At 35.2% G+C, this 18605-nt stretch overlaps 2 protein-coding genes across 2 annotated transcripts; both read right to left on the bottom strand.

Moving 5' to 3' along the window:
- Positions 1-8537: 8537 nt before the first annotated feature.
- Positions 8538-17458, bottom strand: TTLL12 (Tubulin tyrosine ligase-like 12). The gene is made up of 2 exons (XM_081730090.1): positions 15603-17458; positions 8538-8930 (listed from the first exon to the last, which is right to left on the bottom strand). The coding sequence occupies exon 1, from the start codon at positions 17456-17458 to the stop codon at positions 15605-15607; it is 1854 nt and encodes a 617-aa protein (XP_081586216.1). The 3' UTR covers positions 8538-8930; positions 15603-15604.
- Positions 17459-17578: 120 nt separating this feature from the next.
- Positions 17579-18157, bottom strand: mRpS18A (mitochondrial ribosomal protein S18A). The gene has a single exon (XM_081730092.1). The coding sequence runs from the start codon at positions 18077-18079 to the stop codon at positions 17579-17581; it is 501 nt and encodes a 166-aa protein (XP_081586218.1). The 5' UTR covers positions 18080-18157.
- Positions 18158-18605: the final 448 nt, after the last annotated feature.

Genomic DNA, 18605 nt, shown 5'->3' with positions numbered 1-18605 from the left:
AGGAACTCATTCCAGATAAGCTTGGCTCTGGTATAATAAAGCATGAAGTATAATCTCAGATTTCATCCACCTGTTTTTATTTTTTGCTATTTTTGTATAAAAACAACATACAGTAGACTCCCGACACTCCGACCTAATGTGGCGAAGAGCAGGCCGGATAGGCTAGAGTTGGATAATTACACACTTCTTGCCCCACCCATATCATTAACATTTTGGTGGTATCCCAGTTAGGAAGGCATAAATTTCTAAACTCTGCAAACGAAATAAGTTACCTGATTTCACAGTAAGATTGTGTAAGTAATCAATAAATATATCAGGATCTTTACCACTAGTACTCCATAAAAGTGAAGTGAAGTAAAGTACTATGTAAAGGCAGTGTACAGTGATTACATAAGTGTCGCAAAGCTGTGCTACATGCACATGTTTTTCTGTCATATTGTTTTCCCCACTATCCTCGTCTATGCGTATACCCACCGTCATTGACGAGCCTGCTCCCCACCCGTGCTACACCAACTCGGTTAGAATAGCATTTCTTTTTTTTTTCTTGGTGCCCACCTAACACAAGTTCCTACAGCACTTAACGGTTTCACACTACTAACGCTATACTAATAAAGTAAAATACAACTTTTGTATACTATGTAAAAATCCCACGCTGTCAGAAAATATCTAATACAGTCCTTTTTCATATGCACTTACTTATTTTGATCGTCGTATAGCACTTATAATGATTTTACACTAGTAACCCTACACTTGTAAGCAAAGTAGACCTCTTATTACTTATTGTTCAGTTCAGCCGCCTGCAAAAATTTATTCCTTATAAACCGCATGGAATTTTACTTGTAAATTTTGCAGAATGTGGTGTATATTGGTGCAAGTCAACCTTAGGCACAATTACACAAATGTGAAAAAAAAAAAAAAAAATCAAAACATACTCTCTCTATTTTTGAAAAAGTCCGTGATAAATAACGGCTTTTCGTTGTTTGAAACTAGGCCGGAAGTACAGAAGTCGGATAGTGTGAGTCTACTGTAAATATTTTTATTACATTTCTTTTTATTTATTTTTATAATTTAATTAACTGTTAGAACTGATACTAAATATTGTGTAATATGTTATTTTTCGTTAAATGTGTAATATGTTACAATTTGTGTATAAAATTAAATACATATATCAAAATACTGCGAAAAAACTTTAATATTACTTAATATGTTGATGTTAATACAGACATTTAATTATGTTATTGAAATGTAATATAATACGAGTGAGGTAGATAAATATAGAATTATTAAATTGCATCATACCAGAGTTGTTTTGTAGGAATGAACAAAATGGTTGTGTGTTGATATTTGCACCTTACGTTTAGATATTTAATATATTTTTACTTTGGATCATATGAAACAGATTTATTATTGTTAAGTCAATTATAAAAGAATCCAAAATGAAAAACCTCAATATTACTTTTAGAACTACACATTAAAAGGAAAAGATGTTTGTAAATATAAAAATCTGACTTTTTACCTCACTCTTGTAATGGTGTTATTTCTCATTTTCCATGACACTAATAAATGATATGAAAAGAATCACTTTCGGCTTATTATTCAAAACAATGCTCCAGATCCTTTGCTCATCCATTTCCTCACTCACTGCACCTAAGGTCAAATCTGTGTAACGTTTGCTGATATTGCTGGAATGATTATGACGAGAAGTTAAAACCTGATTTCTAGATAGTCTGATCAATGCACAGTTCTCCCAAGTAGTTGACGATGGATAAAATCTTCTTTCTCTTTCAGAAACTTCGAAACCTAGGAAAATTTTCCAGATTACGAGAGGAGGGCAGAAAGTTCTTACCCTCACCATGATAGAGATGCCATAATGAGATGTTGGCATCTTACTAATATGTGCGTTAATTTGTGGGGTTGAAATACGATTTTTTTTCCCGCTTGTTTCATATCAGTTTCTTTTAACTAGAATTTCCCTTTCGACTTGCAGTTGATGTGTTGTGTTTAACTTGTAATCTGTTAAGGTTTCTTTGTTCGTACTCCATGACTCAGAAATCGAATTTCTTAGTTGCTGTCTGAATAAACGTATTGGCTGCAAATGTCACGTGTGCCACTAATTTCAGTCATTGTGATTGTCCTGTTGAACAAAATATTTTAAAGAGTTTTGTAAACGATTTCCACAAGTCCAATGTAGCTGTGATTGAAGGTCGGAGAGAATTTGTATTCGAAATCGTAATTTTTTTTTGCTAAATTTTTAAGTCGTTATGCTTTATGGACTGGGTGCTGGTCTAATAAGATGCAACGAAATGCGCCGTAACGTAATGTCTTCCACGAGAAATTTTTAGACAGTAATGATGTCTACAATTGTGGTCACTATGTACCTAGCTCGGTTGCAAAAATATTATATTTTGTTTTCCCATTTTCTGTTGGGAGTGGTCCTAAAGCGTCAAATTGCTATTTATCGCCAATGAAAATGAAAAGAAAGAAAAAAAAAAGTGATTAACAATTCAGCTTATGGTTTTTTGTAGAAGTCTTCAGCTTTTGACAGTCTATACGTGTCTTAATTTTAAAGAACGAAAATGATTTCATGTTCGGCATATAGTATTTGTTCAAGACGGTTTTATAGGTCTTGGTAAGTGTTGGAAAACTAGAAAAAGAAAAAAAAAAAATCCAGGGCCCAGATGCTGCCAAAAGCCTGTGGTAAGGTGTCCTCAGGGTCCAGACACAGCCAAGACAAGGTAGGTAAGGACTGTCTCAATGCAGACTGATTTCTTGCAAGGTGCTACGGCCTCTTTTAATCCTATCCTGGTAGGTGGTGATGATCGTCGTTTGCTGGGCATTGTTGTAGTTGAGCACGTGGAGTGTCGTTACATACGGAGAATATGTCGACTCCAAACGGCTGGTGTTATTAAAGACAAACTAATATTTTAGATTGAAAACCACCTATTTCCAGCAGTCCCGGAATCTCGATACTCTCGGCATATACAGGGTGTCTGAAAAGTCCCCTGACATACGGTAACTTATTATCCGAGTTACAACAAAATGTAAGAGGGAAAGAGTCTCCAAATATGATGTTTTCAATCTGAAGTGGATTTTTTTTTAATCGGACGAGCCGTTTGGGCTGTACAGTTTATGCGCCCAATGTTAAATGAAAATGCACCGTTGCCATTTACCTAGACCCACAACATAAGTGAAAGAAGTTACTGTCTTTTACGCTAACGCGTCGACAGCCAGCCTTAATTTCAAACATGTCCCCATTCACTTTATGTTGTGGGCCCAGGTAAATGACAACGTTGCATTTTCATTTAACATTGTGCGCATAAAGAGTGTACAGCCCAAATGGCTCGTCCGATTTAAGAAAAAAAAAAAAAAAAAATCCTTCACTTTAGATTGAAAGCTTCTTATTTGGAGATGGTTTCCCCTCTTACGTTTTGTTGTAATTCTGATAATAACAGTTACCTTATGTCAGGTGACTTTTGAGACACCTGTATACATTCCTTTTTCGTCGTTTCCTTTTATCTTTTTCTGTTTTATATTTTCTTCCTTGTCTTTCCTCCCGACTATTTGGATTGCTGGCCCTGTTTGACTTCATGAACTATATGTCGATCAACATTCTCATATCAACAAAGAAAATTCAAGCTACAGCCCAGAGAAATAGAAATATATATATATATATATATACACATTTTATAGATAGTTGTAATAGAGCGCTAATTCTCAAGTAGGCATGTAACAATACACAGGAGAAAAGAAAATCAACATCGGATAATATTTTCAGTTCTTGCTCTAAGGTCAAAATCTCGTGAAATTGTAAAAAATCGTACTTTTTTGGAACACCCTGTATAAAATTGTTTATGTTATAGATTTAATATGGCGGTTATATTTTTTCCCAACCATGCGGGAATATTCAGAAAAAAGAAAATAGAAATTGGATAATATCTTCAGTTCGTGTATTGGAACTTAAAAATCGAAAATTTTACGAAAGGAATCATTTTCTATGTTTTCGATCTGAGCGTGCAACTCTTCGCTCATTTCTGATCTTAGAAATGACCCAGAACCACCACGAGGAGGTGGCTGCACTTCGAGTTCCACCCACACCCTTCCCAACCACCCTACCATTGTAGAAGTTTCAAATTTATTTCTTTTGTATTTCGGGCATAACTTTAAAATCAGACTTCTTACTAAAATCTGGCATTATAGAGCGGGACAAAAGTGTGGTCCGAATAAAACCATTTCTGTTTAGGTAGCCACACACTTTTGTAGCAGCCTCTGTTACAAGTTTAACACATCTTTCTACAGACTGCGTGTAACATGGAAATTTTAGGTAGTCAAACTCTGGTAGTTCTATTATCTTTAGAAACGACAAAATACTCGCTGTTGTTACATGGGCCATTATTGGTGGAGATGAAAGTTTACACGTTGACCAATCTATCAATTCGGTATAGTCAGTTGCTTCAAAATTGAGATCAGGTGGTAAACAATTTCTCATATTTTTACCTGATGGTGGTTGATTCCTCGATTTCAACAATCTTCTGAAAGCTAATTCTCTTATGTGTTTCCGTTTATCCATCGCCATGGCCAAAATAAGGTTTTCAGGGTGCGCAAAAAAACCGTTTCGCTGTATTACAGGATCGATAATTTCTAGTAAACTTTCCGGTAGATATCGTGATGTCTGAATCAATTTAAACATGCACCATCTTTTACAGACGAATTTTGTTTAATAGCTAACCAAGCTGGTGCATATGGTTTTATAGGGTAAGTCGCCAATATGTCTTCAGCTCAAATGAAGAATCTTCTGTCGAAATATATAACCTTAAAATACGATACGCTATAGTAAGCCATCTTGAATGAATTATTGGGCCTGGATCCTTTACTGTAAGATCACTTGGACACTCGCCGCTGTTTATAGCTCTAACAATATCAAGAAGATATTTTTTTTATTTGCTCAGGTCCTTTTCTTTTACGGAAATATCTTCGGTCTGAATATTCTCAAAACCAACAACAGGAAGCTGCTCACAGTGTTTCAATTGTTTGAAGATAGTTTCAGAAAATGATTTGGGCCTGAAGTATCACCATCTAGGCACTCGAAAAGATGTCTGAAAGGTACCTCATTAAAATGTAATAATCAAATGAACCACTGGAGTGGTCTTCCAAGTTTGACCTCAATATTATGAATAATCCCACTTTTCCATCCAGTATTAACCACTGTCCCATCACAACCGATAGCAACAAGATCATTTATGTCCACGTCTTTGTCACTTAAATAAGAAAGTATACTCTCCGATATATTCCTTGCAGATTCAGTTCTAGACGTTATATGGCCAATGAACTGATTTCTGAAGAAAAAAATATACATTTTACAAATGAAGATATGAAACACTGTGAAATTTCTCTTTTTCGTGAAGAATGTATTCGATCTCTTTTTTGTGTACCTGTTGCTACGTGCTTGAAGAAAATCACAGCTCTATTAGGACTATAACAGCATGAATTATTTTATACAGGGTGTTCCAAAAAAGTACGATCTGTTACAATTTCACAAGATTTTGACCTTAGAGCAAGAACTGAAGACATTATCCGATGTTGATTTTCTTTTCTCCTGTGTATTGTTACATGCCTACTTGAGAATTAGCGCTCTATTACAACTATTAGAAGCAGCCTGTCTTCTATACAGGGTGTTCCAAAAAAAGGACGATTTTTGACAATCTGATAAAACTTTAACCTGGATGCGCGAACTGAAGATATTACGCAATTTCGAAAAACAATTACACTTAAACGTTTCGATAGATGGTCCAACTTTTCCGCACTATTAGAATTCGATTTGAAAGAAATAGTTTTTTTCGACCCACCCTACTAATTATGCATGAGCGGAACCTATTCATGCAAGCGGATACGTTGTAAGATTTTAAGGCAACGTTTGTGTAGAGATCCGAATTGATAAGCAGATCAGCAGAAGCAAATATTTTTAGCTGGACATATTGCTGAAGTTAAACATACCGCAAGTAACTGAAACAAACAAACAACTAATTTTTTAAATTAAAAAGTTGGTGTTAGATACTACAAAATAGTTATTTTGTAATGTTTTTTTCTCGGTTTCCTTGACGAAAATTGATTTTGTTTACTACTGCAAGCTTCTGAACATTTAAATAATTCACAGAATATATTCTTGCTAAAATCGCATTCTTGTTACTTTCTATAATAAAATTGTAAAGCAGAGTTAGCTTTTTATACTAATTCTATCACAAACAAGTCAGAGATATGTATCGAGGGAAATGCGGAGTACATGTTACATAAAGTGTCGGCCATTTTGTGAGCAAAATGCATGAACGCGAAAACTACTTAAATGATCTAAATATATACAACATGAATAGAATAAGTAAGGGTAAAAAGAAAATAATTTCATATATACGTTGAAAATAATGTACACCATTGCAAAGATGCATTTCGGTGCATATTATCATTGGCGGGGCCAATGATGTAAATTAACTTTTGGAACCTAAAAAATCAGCGAATTCAAAAAAATATACACAAAAGCATGATTGAAACAGACAGGAATTCTGTCCCGTTACAAGGAACAGACAGCAAATATTAATTGAAATTCTATATTTGCAATGAACATAATCAACTAATGTTTACACATGTGTTTCAGTACGTAGTAATTAGTCGTCAAAAAATACACCGCGAATCTTAACGTAGGTCAAGTGAGCGTGTGTTCTTAAGGGTTAATAATAATAAACGAATCCACATATGTTAGCTACGAAAAAGAAAAGAATTAGTGCAAACCTGCCACTAAAGAATACTGAATTTGTATTTCATAAACAGAAGTAGTTACAGTAAATTGGTTAATGTTGTGTTGTGATTGGCTGTACTTACACAACTTTGGCAACTCCGAGTAAGATGCCATTTCATGAACAAGTGTAACCACACTGGTCGAAAAATGTCTAGTTTGAAAGCGGAACAAAGAATTAGTGTTTCTTGTGAAATTTAAAATGTCGCCAATAAATTTTTCCAGAATGCTGATCACGGCATACAGTATTGCTTGTAAATCCAGACTACAAGCCTCTCCCTCTCCTCAACGTTTCTCAAGGGGGGGGGAGTATTGAAGATAATGATCGTTTAGACAGGCCTGTCTTCAGTTACTGACGCAAACATCAACGGAGTACACGACGTGATCAGAAGTGACTGACGATTGTGCGTTTAGTGATTACACGAACCGAGCATGAGGAAAATCTGTGTCTTGGTTGTGGCAATCAGTAATTTCGACGATTTTTTATTTTTTTTAAATATACGACTCGGAAACTAAGCAGCAATCTATGTCGTGTACGTGCATAGGTTCCTCCAAATCGAAGAAAACAAGTATGTCATATTCAAACTTTACAGCGACGCTGTCTTGTTTGGATTTACGGAACTGTTTGACATTCACAGAATTGTAATGTTGGAGTGGGTTCCCATTGGAGGAGGGGGAGAGGAGAGAGAATCAATCAGCACTACTACATTGAAGTTTTGACCAGACTGCCTCAGCTGTGAAAAAAGGAACGGTTTCTGCATTATGACAACGCACCGGTCCATAAGGATCTGTGTGTCACTCAAGTTTTAAACAAGTCATGAAACATCCCCTTTCTCTACTTGCCGAATCTGGCACTCTATAATTAGTTTTTTTACCCATGACAAGTATGGTCTCAAGGAAATGTGTATTGCTTCAGTTGAAGAAATAAAGTCGAAAACGACAGACATCCTACATAAAAACATGACTGAGTTACCTTACGACCAGTGGTACCGCGAATGCAGAAAAGTGAGAATACCGCACAACGCAACTTCGAGGATGATAACCACATTAACAGGCAGCGAATACCAGAACTTATGACTATTTTCTTTTGTGCGCGCATGTCACCTCGTGGACCAAGAAAGACCATCAGGACAGAAGGATATAGAAACGTCAAACAACTGCACTTCACAAGCAGAGAGTTAAATCTTTTCATATTGCCTACTAAGCTTTGGTTACGAGAAAGAACCAATAACCAATCTTCTAGACTTGTTAGTGACAGGTTTTGAACCACTCTCACAATCATACACGCAAGATATTTCTGATTATAGAACATTTGCATCACCTGAAAGTGTGCGATATTCAGAGGTGTGCATAGGTAATTACTGTATATATATATATATATATATATATATATATATATATATATATATATATATATATATATATTGGAATTAAGGAACAGTTTTTAAAACTTTTCCTATATTTAACTACGATGAAAATTTCATACCATATTTATTATAAAATACAGTATTTTTTTGTAACGACACTTGCCGAGTCAAATAAATAAAGTGGGTTCAATACTGGGAACTTTGGTGTACACCTGAAATCAAACCCTGGAACATGTACTGACAGTCAGTATTTCTTCTTTGGTCCTATAGAAGTACATGATATAAACGCAAAATATGTTATAATTTCTAATAACAAAAAGGAACCAGAAATCTTAACTCCCTACGAACTTCGCTACAGTGCTAGAAGACTTGAAAGATATGATGAAATATTATCTTTCGTATTTACAATTTATTGCACATATACTTTTAGAATTTCTTTATTTACATATTTCATGGCCATGTACTTCCGCAACATCTTTGCAAATAAACAGATAGTAATATACAGTTATTAACAAAAGAATGGATATAGAACAAAAAACCTTCCCAAGTGTGCTCGAACTCCTATAAATATATCTATGTATATCAATGGTTAACTATAAAAATATTTTATGAACGGAATTCTTATTAGCAGCTGCAACTAAACAAATGTTCATCACAACTCTCCTACTGTTTCATCCGTGTAATTGAGTCACAGCACTACACAATCACTGCTCGAGCTCGAAGGTAATCGCATTTGGCACCTCTCATTGTAGAACTTGTTTCCAACGTAACTCACGGGATGTCTGCAATAAAATAACAAATGAGATTTTACAACATTACTTAACGATTTGACAGGCCACCCGAATGCACCCAGATGATAAATGTCACAGTGAACGTTTCAGCCAAGAGCTATTATCTTCTTCAGCACGGACTATTCCAGAAAATTAACAATGTTAGGCGAACTACATCGTTGGTTATTACGCTTTATTCTCAAAATTACTTAAATCCTTTTTTTTTTTTTTTTTTTTTTTAATTCTTCGCGTAAAGATTTAAAATTTATCTGCCTGAAGATACGAAGAATTTCAAGGCACAATTTTAAAATTTGTCTGTTTTCTTACTCCATGTCCGATTACCAGTAAACTGAAATTGGAATTAAGGTGAAACATCTGAGACTTCAAAGCAATATTTCATTAATCACTCATCGCTAGCTAAGGAACACGTTTATTCACAAAGCATACGAACTCGTTATATTCACATGAAGAATTTATAAAATTTTTACGGTGAGATTTAACATCTGGGTGCTTTTGGATGAGTAAAGCTTTAGTTAGGATTTATGTTATAAATTAATCATGCAAAACAGTTAAGAATACAAAATTAGAGAAATCATAATAGCTTATTACAAATAAAATATATCATGTCATTTTCGTCTACATGAATAATTTAATAATCTTTCGCCTTTCCACTGAAATATATGAGAAGTTTTCTACATACTAACTGGAGATGTTGGCATCTGCTAAAACCTTTTTTTTTCTTCTTCTTCTTTTGTATATGTTTGTTATCTACTATAAAATTTAAACTGTCTCGCACGTTGACTTATTCAGGTGGTTAAAAAAAAAAATTCAGGTTTGAAGATTATATATATTTTATAAATTGTGCATTAGGCACAGCCATTTTTTCCTTGAGTCGATAGTATGTCCATTTTTTTTTTTTTTTTTTTTAAATCCGAATTCTGAGATGTCAGTCTGAGTCATAAGCCTACGAATACACAAAGTAATAAAATATCAATTAATAAAAATCACTTTTAATGTTTACTGTCCTGCTCAAATCTCTTGACGTTTGGCTAAAGCCAATGGCGCTTAAGAACGACGTTGTCAGATTTCATTTTCTTTCGTGTACAAGAATAATGTGAAACGTTTCTTCGTGAAACACAGACGGAAAACGAAGTAAACTTTCAAACCGAGAAGGTGAAAGAATAAACACTGGTTTAGATTGACTTGTGTACAAAGAAACAATCTTACAATAAAATAACGAACTACTGGGCGTAGTTCTCCCCTAATTATTTAGAAATTATTTTCTCTTTTCCTAAACACACACTAACATTATATGAACGAAGATGTTTTTGAGTGCAAATAATGTTTATCTCAAGCATTGACTATTAGACAACATCGCGTAATTTTCATTGAATATTGTAAAAAAGGCCAGTAGTATTTATCACAATGACGACAGATCTCTGTATCTGTGTAATATGTAATTACCTTAGCAGCGACACTTCACCAATTACACACTTAAGAAGCGCGTATGCTTTGAAACTTGTAAATGTAAAATTTTCAGGTGTTCTACGTTTATTTTACTTTTAAACATTATTTGAATGTTTTAATATGCATGTAAAATTTTCTGTTAACAATTATGAGCCCAGAGCAGGATGAGGCCCTAAGCTATTAAAGGTCCTTTGTGTGTTCAGCTCTCTTTGTCTAGGATAAATTGACTGCACTGTAGTCTTCAGCTGTATCCTACGTGTTGCCATGCAACCAATGAATGCATAACGTAGGCACCCTATATACAAAGATAAGCAAATAGTGATGTATTTTAGGGGAAAAGCTAGCAAGAGGAGAGGAGGGGAGGGGGACAACTTATATCATAAGGTCAAGTTTAGACACATCACATTATATACACGGTGATTACAATTAAAGTTCCACTTTCAAAATGCTGTAAATAAGGAACCACTGGTAATAATAACTTCAAATTCGAACTGAATATACTTGAAGAAGGGAGAAACGGTATGGCGTACGAAAAAGAAAGAAAAAAAAAACATTCCAAAGTGTATCAATTGAGGCGCTGTACGTGGCATAACGAAAGTGCAGTCGGCTACAAGTGACATTTTGAATCGAAATACGACGGCTTTGGCACGAGTTGCACGTTAATCCAACTGTACTGTTCAACGTGTATGATTGTTTCGGTTTTCTGACGGAAAAAATGACTTCCAAATCATTCAACAGTTGACTTGGATCCAACACGGCACCACAGCGCGACCCTTCATTGAGAAACACATGATCCAATGCGTTCAGAAAGCTCTTAGATGCAATATGAGGAGAACGCCACATATCTGGCGTTTTTATAAAAAAATGCAATGTGTCATGCGCTTGGGTGTCTTTTAATTTGCATAGTATGCCTCTTAGAGCGCCATCAATTGAAACACTTTGAACGTTTTCTTTCTTATGCCATACCATTTCCCCCCTTCAAGTATATTCAGTTCAAATTTGAAGTCATTCTGAAGTCAGTGGTTCTTTTTTTGTAGCATTTTTAAAGTGGGCCTTTAACTATAATTACCCTGCATATTGTTGGAAAATGATAATTCTCTCAGGGATTTACTCTTATTGACCTAGAAAAGATTTGCGGTAGGCAACACAACAATATCCCATTTGGCATAGATGAAATTCAAGGGGGTCGTTAGAAGCAGTGGCGTAAGGAAGGGGGGGGCAGAAGCCCCCCCAAAGAGGTCCGACAATGTACATTGGTACTTTGATGTTTGTAATTTTTGTATTTGTACCTATCACAGCACTTCCCCCCCCCCCAAACACACATCCTGGCTACGCTACTGATTAGAAGTAACTATTGAAAAAACAATTCTTTCACGATTTGGGTATAAACACAGCGCCTCGACACATACCATAAAAAATAAACTACAATGCAAAAAACTCAACCGACCTGTGCTAACCAATAAAAAGAACGAATGCTACCTAATGGAGCCGCGGCAGGGTGAAGCCAGTAGGACCGCAGCATGGGGGTGTGTCCGTAGGAAGCAAGCGCGTCAGCGACGGTGAATATGGTGTAAGGGTGGATAGTGAAATCATGTTACTTTGGACAGTGCCACGAGTTCCTATAGGACTTGTAATGGTTTCACATTATTAACGCCACGCTTGTAAAATATGATAAGATTTTTGTATACTGTGCATAAATACTATGCAATCACAAAATAATATCTACTATAGTCTCTTTTCATAAAAAATTTACTTATTTTAACAGTTGTATAGCACTTGTATAGTTTACACTACTAACCCTACACATATAAACATAAAATACACCTGTATTACTTACTATTTAATTGTGTAGCCCGCACAAGTTTGTTCGTTACAAAATAGTCTTTCATAGGACCATCTAGGATATTGAATTTTACCTCTACATTTTGCGAAATGTGGTATGTCTAAACTTGATCCGCACCTTGATTGGCTCACAAACTGGCACTATATTGGTTGTCAGTGAGTATAGGTTATGTAACTGAACAAAGCGCATGCGTCGTTTTGGTTGCCTAACCACCTTATCAAGTGCTTTATGGGTTGCCCAAATTCAAACTGGCAGCCAACAAAGGAATATCATAAACAAAGAACCAGATACAAAACACATTTTTGTTTTGTATTAAGTTTCTCTTGCATCTCGTTCTCTGTTCGGGAAACATTTCATTGTAAGCTTCTCATTAGAACCTGGTGAGTTCAGGTTAGAAAATTAAGGTCGGAAACGGCTATTTTGGGAATGATGTTATCCAGTATAGGTAAATAGGTTTTGAAACGAAAAAAAAAAAAAAAAAAAAAAAATGCAGGGCATTAATAAATTAGCTTGGCCGTTCCACGTATGATATAAAAAAAGTGTCTTTAGCTCTTAAAATATTACTAACTGAAGTTTTAGATTATGCATAACCTGTAGATGAAAATTACGCTCCATAAAACATAACTAAAACATTTTTAGAATTTGCTATTATTAATACTATTGAACTTTTCATTAGAAAACCTAATGCGTTCACAGATCTGTCTTATTTCCTATTGAAAGAGCATTTTTTTTTTTAAATTTACTAGCTGAACCCACGCTCTCTACACAGCGCATCATTCACATATAAGCATGAATCTCCTTGTCATTCCTCACAACATCTGTACATGTCCCTTTACAGGCACAAGTGAAAGACGTTTTGATAAAAATAAGCAAAGTGTATCATAAAGGGGAGAATTTTTCGATTATTTTTTCAATATCTCGCAACGTTTGCAAGATTTGAGCCTACTTCCAATTAGAGTTTCTAATTCATGAATGATCAGTGTTTTCTTTCTTCTTGCATGCAGTATGCAATAAGCAAATACATCACACATACAATTAATTATAATGTCAGTGATATATGGTGTTCATTGTTCAAAACATCTTTCTAGAGCTTCTGGTTTCCGAGATATCATTGTCAAAAGAATTGGTTACAAACATATAAACGTGCAGAAAAATATAAATGTCCTCAAATATATAAACTTTTTTTCACGATAAACATATAAACCTAGCTAGACAATTTGATTTGTTTTACCTTCAGAATAGAGTAATAATTTTTTGGGGAAGGTTATGTCAGCTTTTAGGAGGCCAAAGCTAGGTAAAAAGCAGAATGTTTGTAGGAGGAATGAAAAAACGGTACGGTAATTGATGTGCGAGTAATCGTACCTAACCTAACTGTGGCCAATCCATATAATCCGCGAAGGAAAGTACAAATTTAAGTTATCGTAAAATACCAAACCTAAACTAACCTAACCAACCGAAATTAGCCAATATTTCACAAAATAGTAACAATTTTTACTAAACAAACAAAAAAGCCTTTCAAAAGCCGACATGCTGTTCTTTTCGTGTTATAATAGAAAAAGAAAAGTGAAACGTACTGTTGTATCTTCATTGAAAGATTTGAAAAACGTAGATTTTTTTTTTCTTCGAAAAACTCCGGTTTCTTTCCAAGGTCTTGCAGCTCTACTTCGTTTATTTTTTTAACTTATTATTATTAACTGGTGTTGAGTCAAAACATGAAGCACTCCTTGCATATCCTCACCTGAAGGCAAGCTATCCTCTGATTGGCCAAGATAACTGCAGACTTGCTATGTCCACAACTAAGGGTACGTGCGTCTTATAGTTCTACTTTCATGGAGTGTGAAGGAAATGTTACTGGTAAGTATTAGGCCTGCAAATGTCTTATCTGCTGAGGACGTTATGTTTTGGAACATATTATACATGCATTAAAATGCAGACACTACTTCAAAAAGGATCACGTGCATGATATATGATTACATGTAGTCTAAAAATGCCTTTAATAATTTTGATGTACGAATATTAACTGTATTACCTTCACCCTTATGTTAATCGAATTTAGTAATTCTTGTTTCAGTTCGATGTGGTTAATTGGATCGTCGTCTTTGGAACTAAACCCAAATCTTGTATCAGACAAGAGAGATTTTTTTTTGTAACTTCTCCCGTCTACCAGGCTGAGATCGGTTTTACTTTATTCCTTACAGACTAAATTTTAAGTTTTCTTCTTAACTACAACAGTTTCGGCAACCAATCCTGTTACCTTCGACTACTTGACACTAAATGAAGAATTCGGCTTCACAATTTTTTCCACGACGATTTGTTTTAAAAACGCCCATTAAAAAAAAAGTTAAATAACATGCAAAGCGCTTTATGAAGCTTAAGTTCTTTATTTAGTGTCTGGCAGCCGAAGGTAAAAAGTTTAATTGCCGAAACCATTCTATGAAAATAACGATCCGATTAAAATTCCCAGTCAACAAGTAAGTTTAGTAGTTCACAACTTAAAGAACTAAACTGATTCATGATTACAAATATTCAGTTGGACTACCCTTGGTATGCGTCTGTTATTTACTACGTAATTGCCAAATCTTCAACGGAAACTCATACCTTCTCCAGTAGCATTTACGTAAAGTATCTACAGCAAGGGGACTGTAACGTAATGAGTTCGCTGAGATTACGCTAAAGATGGTAGTTCGCACTGAATATTTTCGGGATTACTTAACAAACGTGTACCAAAATTAGTCCAATGAAGGTTAGTCATTGTTAGTATTAACAAAATATGTTAGACTCTATCTGTGTTAAAATTTACGTGTTTCATGTACGCGGGATTATACTAATAAATTTAAAACAGTCATGACTCGAGCAGAGAGTTCTACCTAATGTTGACACATTCCTTAGATTTTCAGGTTATGTTAGAGCTTTGTATTTCTTTCAGTAGAGCATACACTAATGAGGACCTCCATTACTACTTGCAGATTGACTGCAGAAGAGATCATTATAAATAGTACGGACCTATGGCATAAAAACTAATATGCATAAAACACAAGCCGACTTGCGCTAGGTGGCTACTAAAAAAACTAATGCTATCTAACCGAGTCAGGCAGGAGTGCAAGTGTTAGACAGGGGATGCATCCATAAGAAGTAGGCGCGTCAGTGACGGTGGTACACGCAAAAATGAGGATAGTGGAAGCACACTTATGAATACAATACTTCCACTATTACTCAAAATACATTCCAATACGCTGTGTACTAACAGTAATTACTTATATTCATACTCTCATTCCTTCACGAAAAATGTTTCACATCATATTTTACCTACAAAATTTCTATTTGGTAGAACCGAATGCTCGAGTGAACAAATATTAATGAGTATTGTTACTAACCTTTACAACTTCTGAAAACGATCTTCATTAACATCATCAAGAAAGAGGGCAGCGACCACGTTGTCATAGAAATCTGGATAATATTCACATGCTCTCTGGCAATCGGGAGTCCAGTTTATTTCCAGAAGCTTCGGTTGAATCACTTTATTCCCTTTATTTTCATTTCTCCAGGTCAACATCAAATCAACAGCATACACTGCTCGGGATTGAGGGTTATGTGCTATTCCACTGGGAGGATGTTTGCTTACAGCTGCTTCAAACAATTCCCGCAACATTAAAAATATATTCTTCTCAACGTCCTTCCACGGGTAATTGGGATACTGCCATTCAAAATTCTTAACGAAGTCCGTACAGAACATCTGACACAGATCACTGTCTACGTAATTCATAACGGTAAAATGCTTTTCATAATCATCAAAATCTTTCAATTCAAAAGGTTTGTTAGCAAAACGGAGCCAGAATCGTCTATACACATAGACTGTGAGTGGCTTTACACTTCTTAACAACAAAATATAACGAATATCAAACTTTACGTTTCCTATTTCAGGTCTATAGAACAAAACAGGATTTTCAATATATTTCTGAGCAATTTTGGGGCCAGTACAAGGCAGTCGCATAATGTAACTAAGATTACTTGTAATGTGAATATCAAGCCCTCTTGCTAAATTCCATGGTTTACATATCCAGTGATTATCCAACCCTAATTTTTCTCTATTTTGATAATAGCTTACAAATTTCACCAACTCAGTCTGCAAATTATATGTGATAGGAAGCCACAAGGGCGAGGTTTCTAAGTCATCAGCACTTGTATTGTCACTGTTCGCTTTTCTCCGGCCTACTATACACAGTAAGTCTTTAATTGTGATTATATGTTCGTAAGGAAACTGATTAACAAATTTCCAAGGCGTGTTCTCACTGAACTCCAAATAGTTTTTGAAATGACTAACGTACCACAGAATGTCAGCGTCTTCCTCTTGAGTTGTAATCTCAAATCGTGGATCTTTTAGATACTGGTTTATATACACATACTCAGAATAAACTTTCAAAGGTCGTTTACCTATCTTCAACTCTCTAGACTCATTAATACAAGGAAGTGACTCATTAATACGATTTTGCATAAAGTATTCTTCGCCGGGCTCATCTTGTACATAGCTCTCGTTTGAAAAGTCTGTCGTAAACCAAGGGAGCAATAACGCTTTCCTTTCCAGAGAATCATGAACTGGACCTTCTACGTAATCACGAGTAACAGACTGCATAGGTTCTACATGTTTCACGGGAAACAATACCGTATATGTAACTTGCTCTGGTAGATATATGAAAGGTACGGCTCGAAAATTGGGGTCATCAGAATGCTGAATACTGGAACCAAATTCATCCATAATATACCACACCGGTACTTTGTTTTCTGCTGACAATTCACCACCTAACGAATAAGACTGACAATATTTCCACATATTGTCAAACACAACTTCTATTAAGTTTTCTCTCAGCAGCTCTTCATCGTAAACATTCATTATTTTCGCCATTCTTTCTAGTAGGCCTGGAATCTGTTCTAACTGCCTTCTTGCCATATCCGAACGAAAAGTCCATGCATGATCAATAAGGTAAATTTGTTCCGAATCGTCCGGTGAGATGCGAGCCTCTGGCAATACACGTACATCCCAATGAGTACTTTCTTCATCTTCATCCTCTACAAGAAAAATACTAAAGGTTTCTCCTGCATCAAAAATCTGTTTCTTCAGCTTTGAATACAACGTTCTCCAAAAGTGCTGCGGAACACCCGATTTTTCTAACTGAGATTTGTGAAACACAATGAATTGCTGAAAGTCCACTGCTAAGCCATCAAAATCTTCCATCGTGAACACAATGTCTAACAAACTAAACGATAAAAACAAAAAAAAAAAAAAAAAAAAAGCACAATATAATGTCTAAGAAACTAAACGTGAAAAAAACTCCAAACTACAGCTCAACCAACACTATGCCTTAATTGTACTTTCGTCAAAGTACTTGTTAAACTTTTTCCATTGGTACCGTTTCTTCGGGTCCTTCTTACTATTTGCAGGCGCAAGATTAGGCATTAAACCTGCCTTCTGAGCCATAGTCACCATCGTCCCAATACGCTTTTGTTGTCTTTTGCATAGTCCTGTAACGCGACGAGGCAGCATACAACCATCCGGCCTTACAAACTGACTTAATATAAGAACATCTGTATGTTTAATATCTAATCCTGAGCTACACACTGAACATGCACCTTCGTGAGAGGTTTTAAGGAGATATGGCTCACGTGGTGATGCCACTATACGTCCCTCCAGTGTTAGTGTTTTACCATCTTTAGTTTCATGTATTTCTTTAAGCATACGAATGTTTGTCGTGTGAATATTAGAATTTTGAGTACAACGTACGAGAGTACCAATTGAAGGACGCAAACAAGGTCTGTGAATTAACTGAAGCAACTTAACACCCAACTGACTTCCCATTTCCAAGTAACTACAAACATATACTTCCGCACTACCACTTGCACTTATACTTCAGTTTTTAGTCACTTCTTCTTCTTCTTTATCTACACCGCAGCGTTGCCAGACTAAAAACACAAATTGAAAGATTCAAGATGATTCAAGAAGTAAATTAATTTTCAATATTAAAAAAAAAAAAAAAGTTAGAGCATCAGCCAATGCGAGAGTAAACGAACCATGTAAAATACTTTTTATAAGACTACAAATATTACCACTGCTATGTCTTTATGTATTACAGTTAATTTTCACGCGCCAAAATCTTAATACAATCATTGGCAATAAAGGAAACTTTTACTGTCATAATACTACATTTATTTTCATAGTATTATCATAATTTTATTTGTTACAATAACAATACGGACATTATTTCTTCCTTATAAGCACATCTAAGAATACATAGATTATTTGTAGATAATGTTGCTACCACTCCCAAATTTACCGGTATTAGCCATGACTTCCAAGAATTTATATTTATCCAAACTGGATTCAA

Source organism: Thermobia domestica, chromosome 11, assembly GCF_964235325.1.
Source record: "Thermobia domestica chromosome 11, izTheDome1.hap1.1, whole genome shotgun sequence".
NCBI lineage: Eukaryota > Metazoa > Arthropoda > Insecta > Zygentoma > Lepismatidae > Thermobia > Thermobia domestica.
Note: the sequence above shows the minus strand (reverse complement) of the source record. Positions and strands in the feature narration are given on the sequence as shown.

Excerpts from the sequence above, each read along its gene's own strand:
- TTLL12 (XM_081730090.1), bottom strand. The coding sequence starts at position 17,458 with ATGGAAGATTTTGATGGCTTAGCAGTGGACTTTCAGCAATTCATTGTG.
- mRpS18A (XM_081730092.1), bottom strand. The coding sequence starts at position 18,079 with ATGGGAAGTCAGTTGGGTGTTAAGTTGCTTCAGTTAATTCACAGACCT.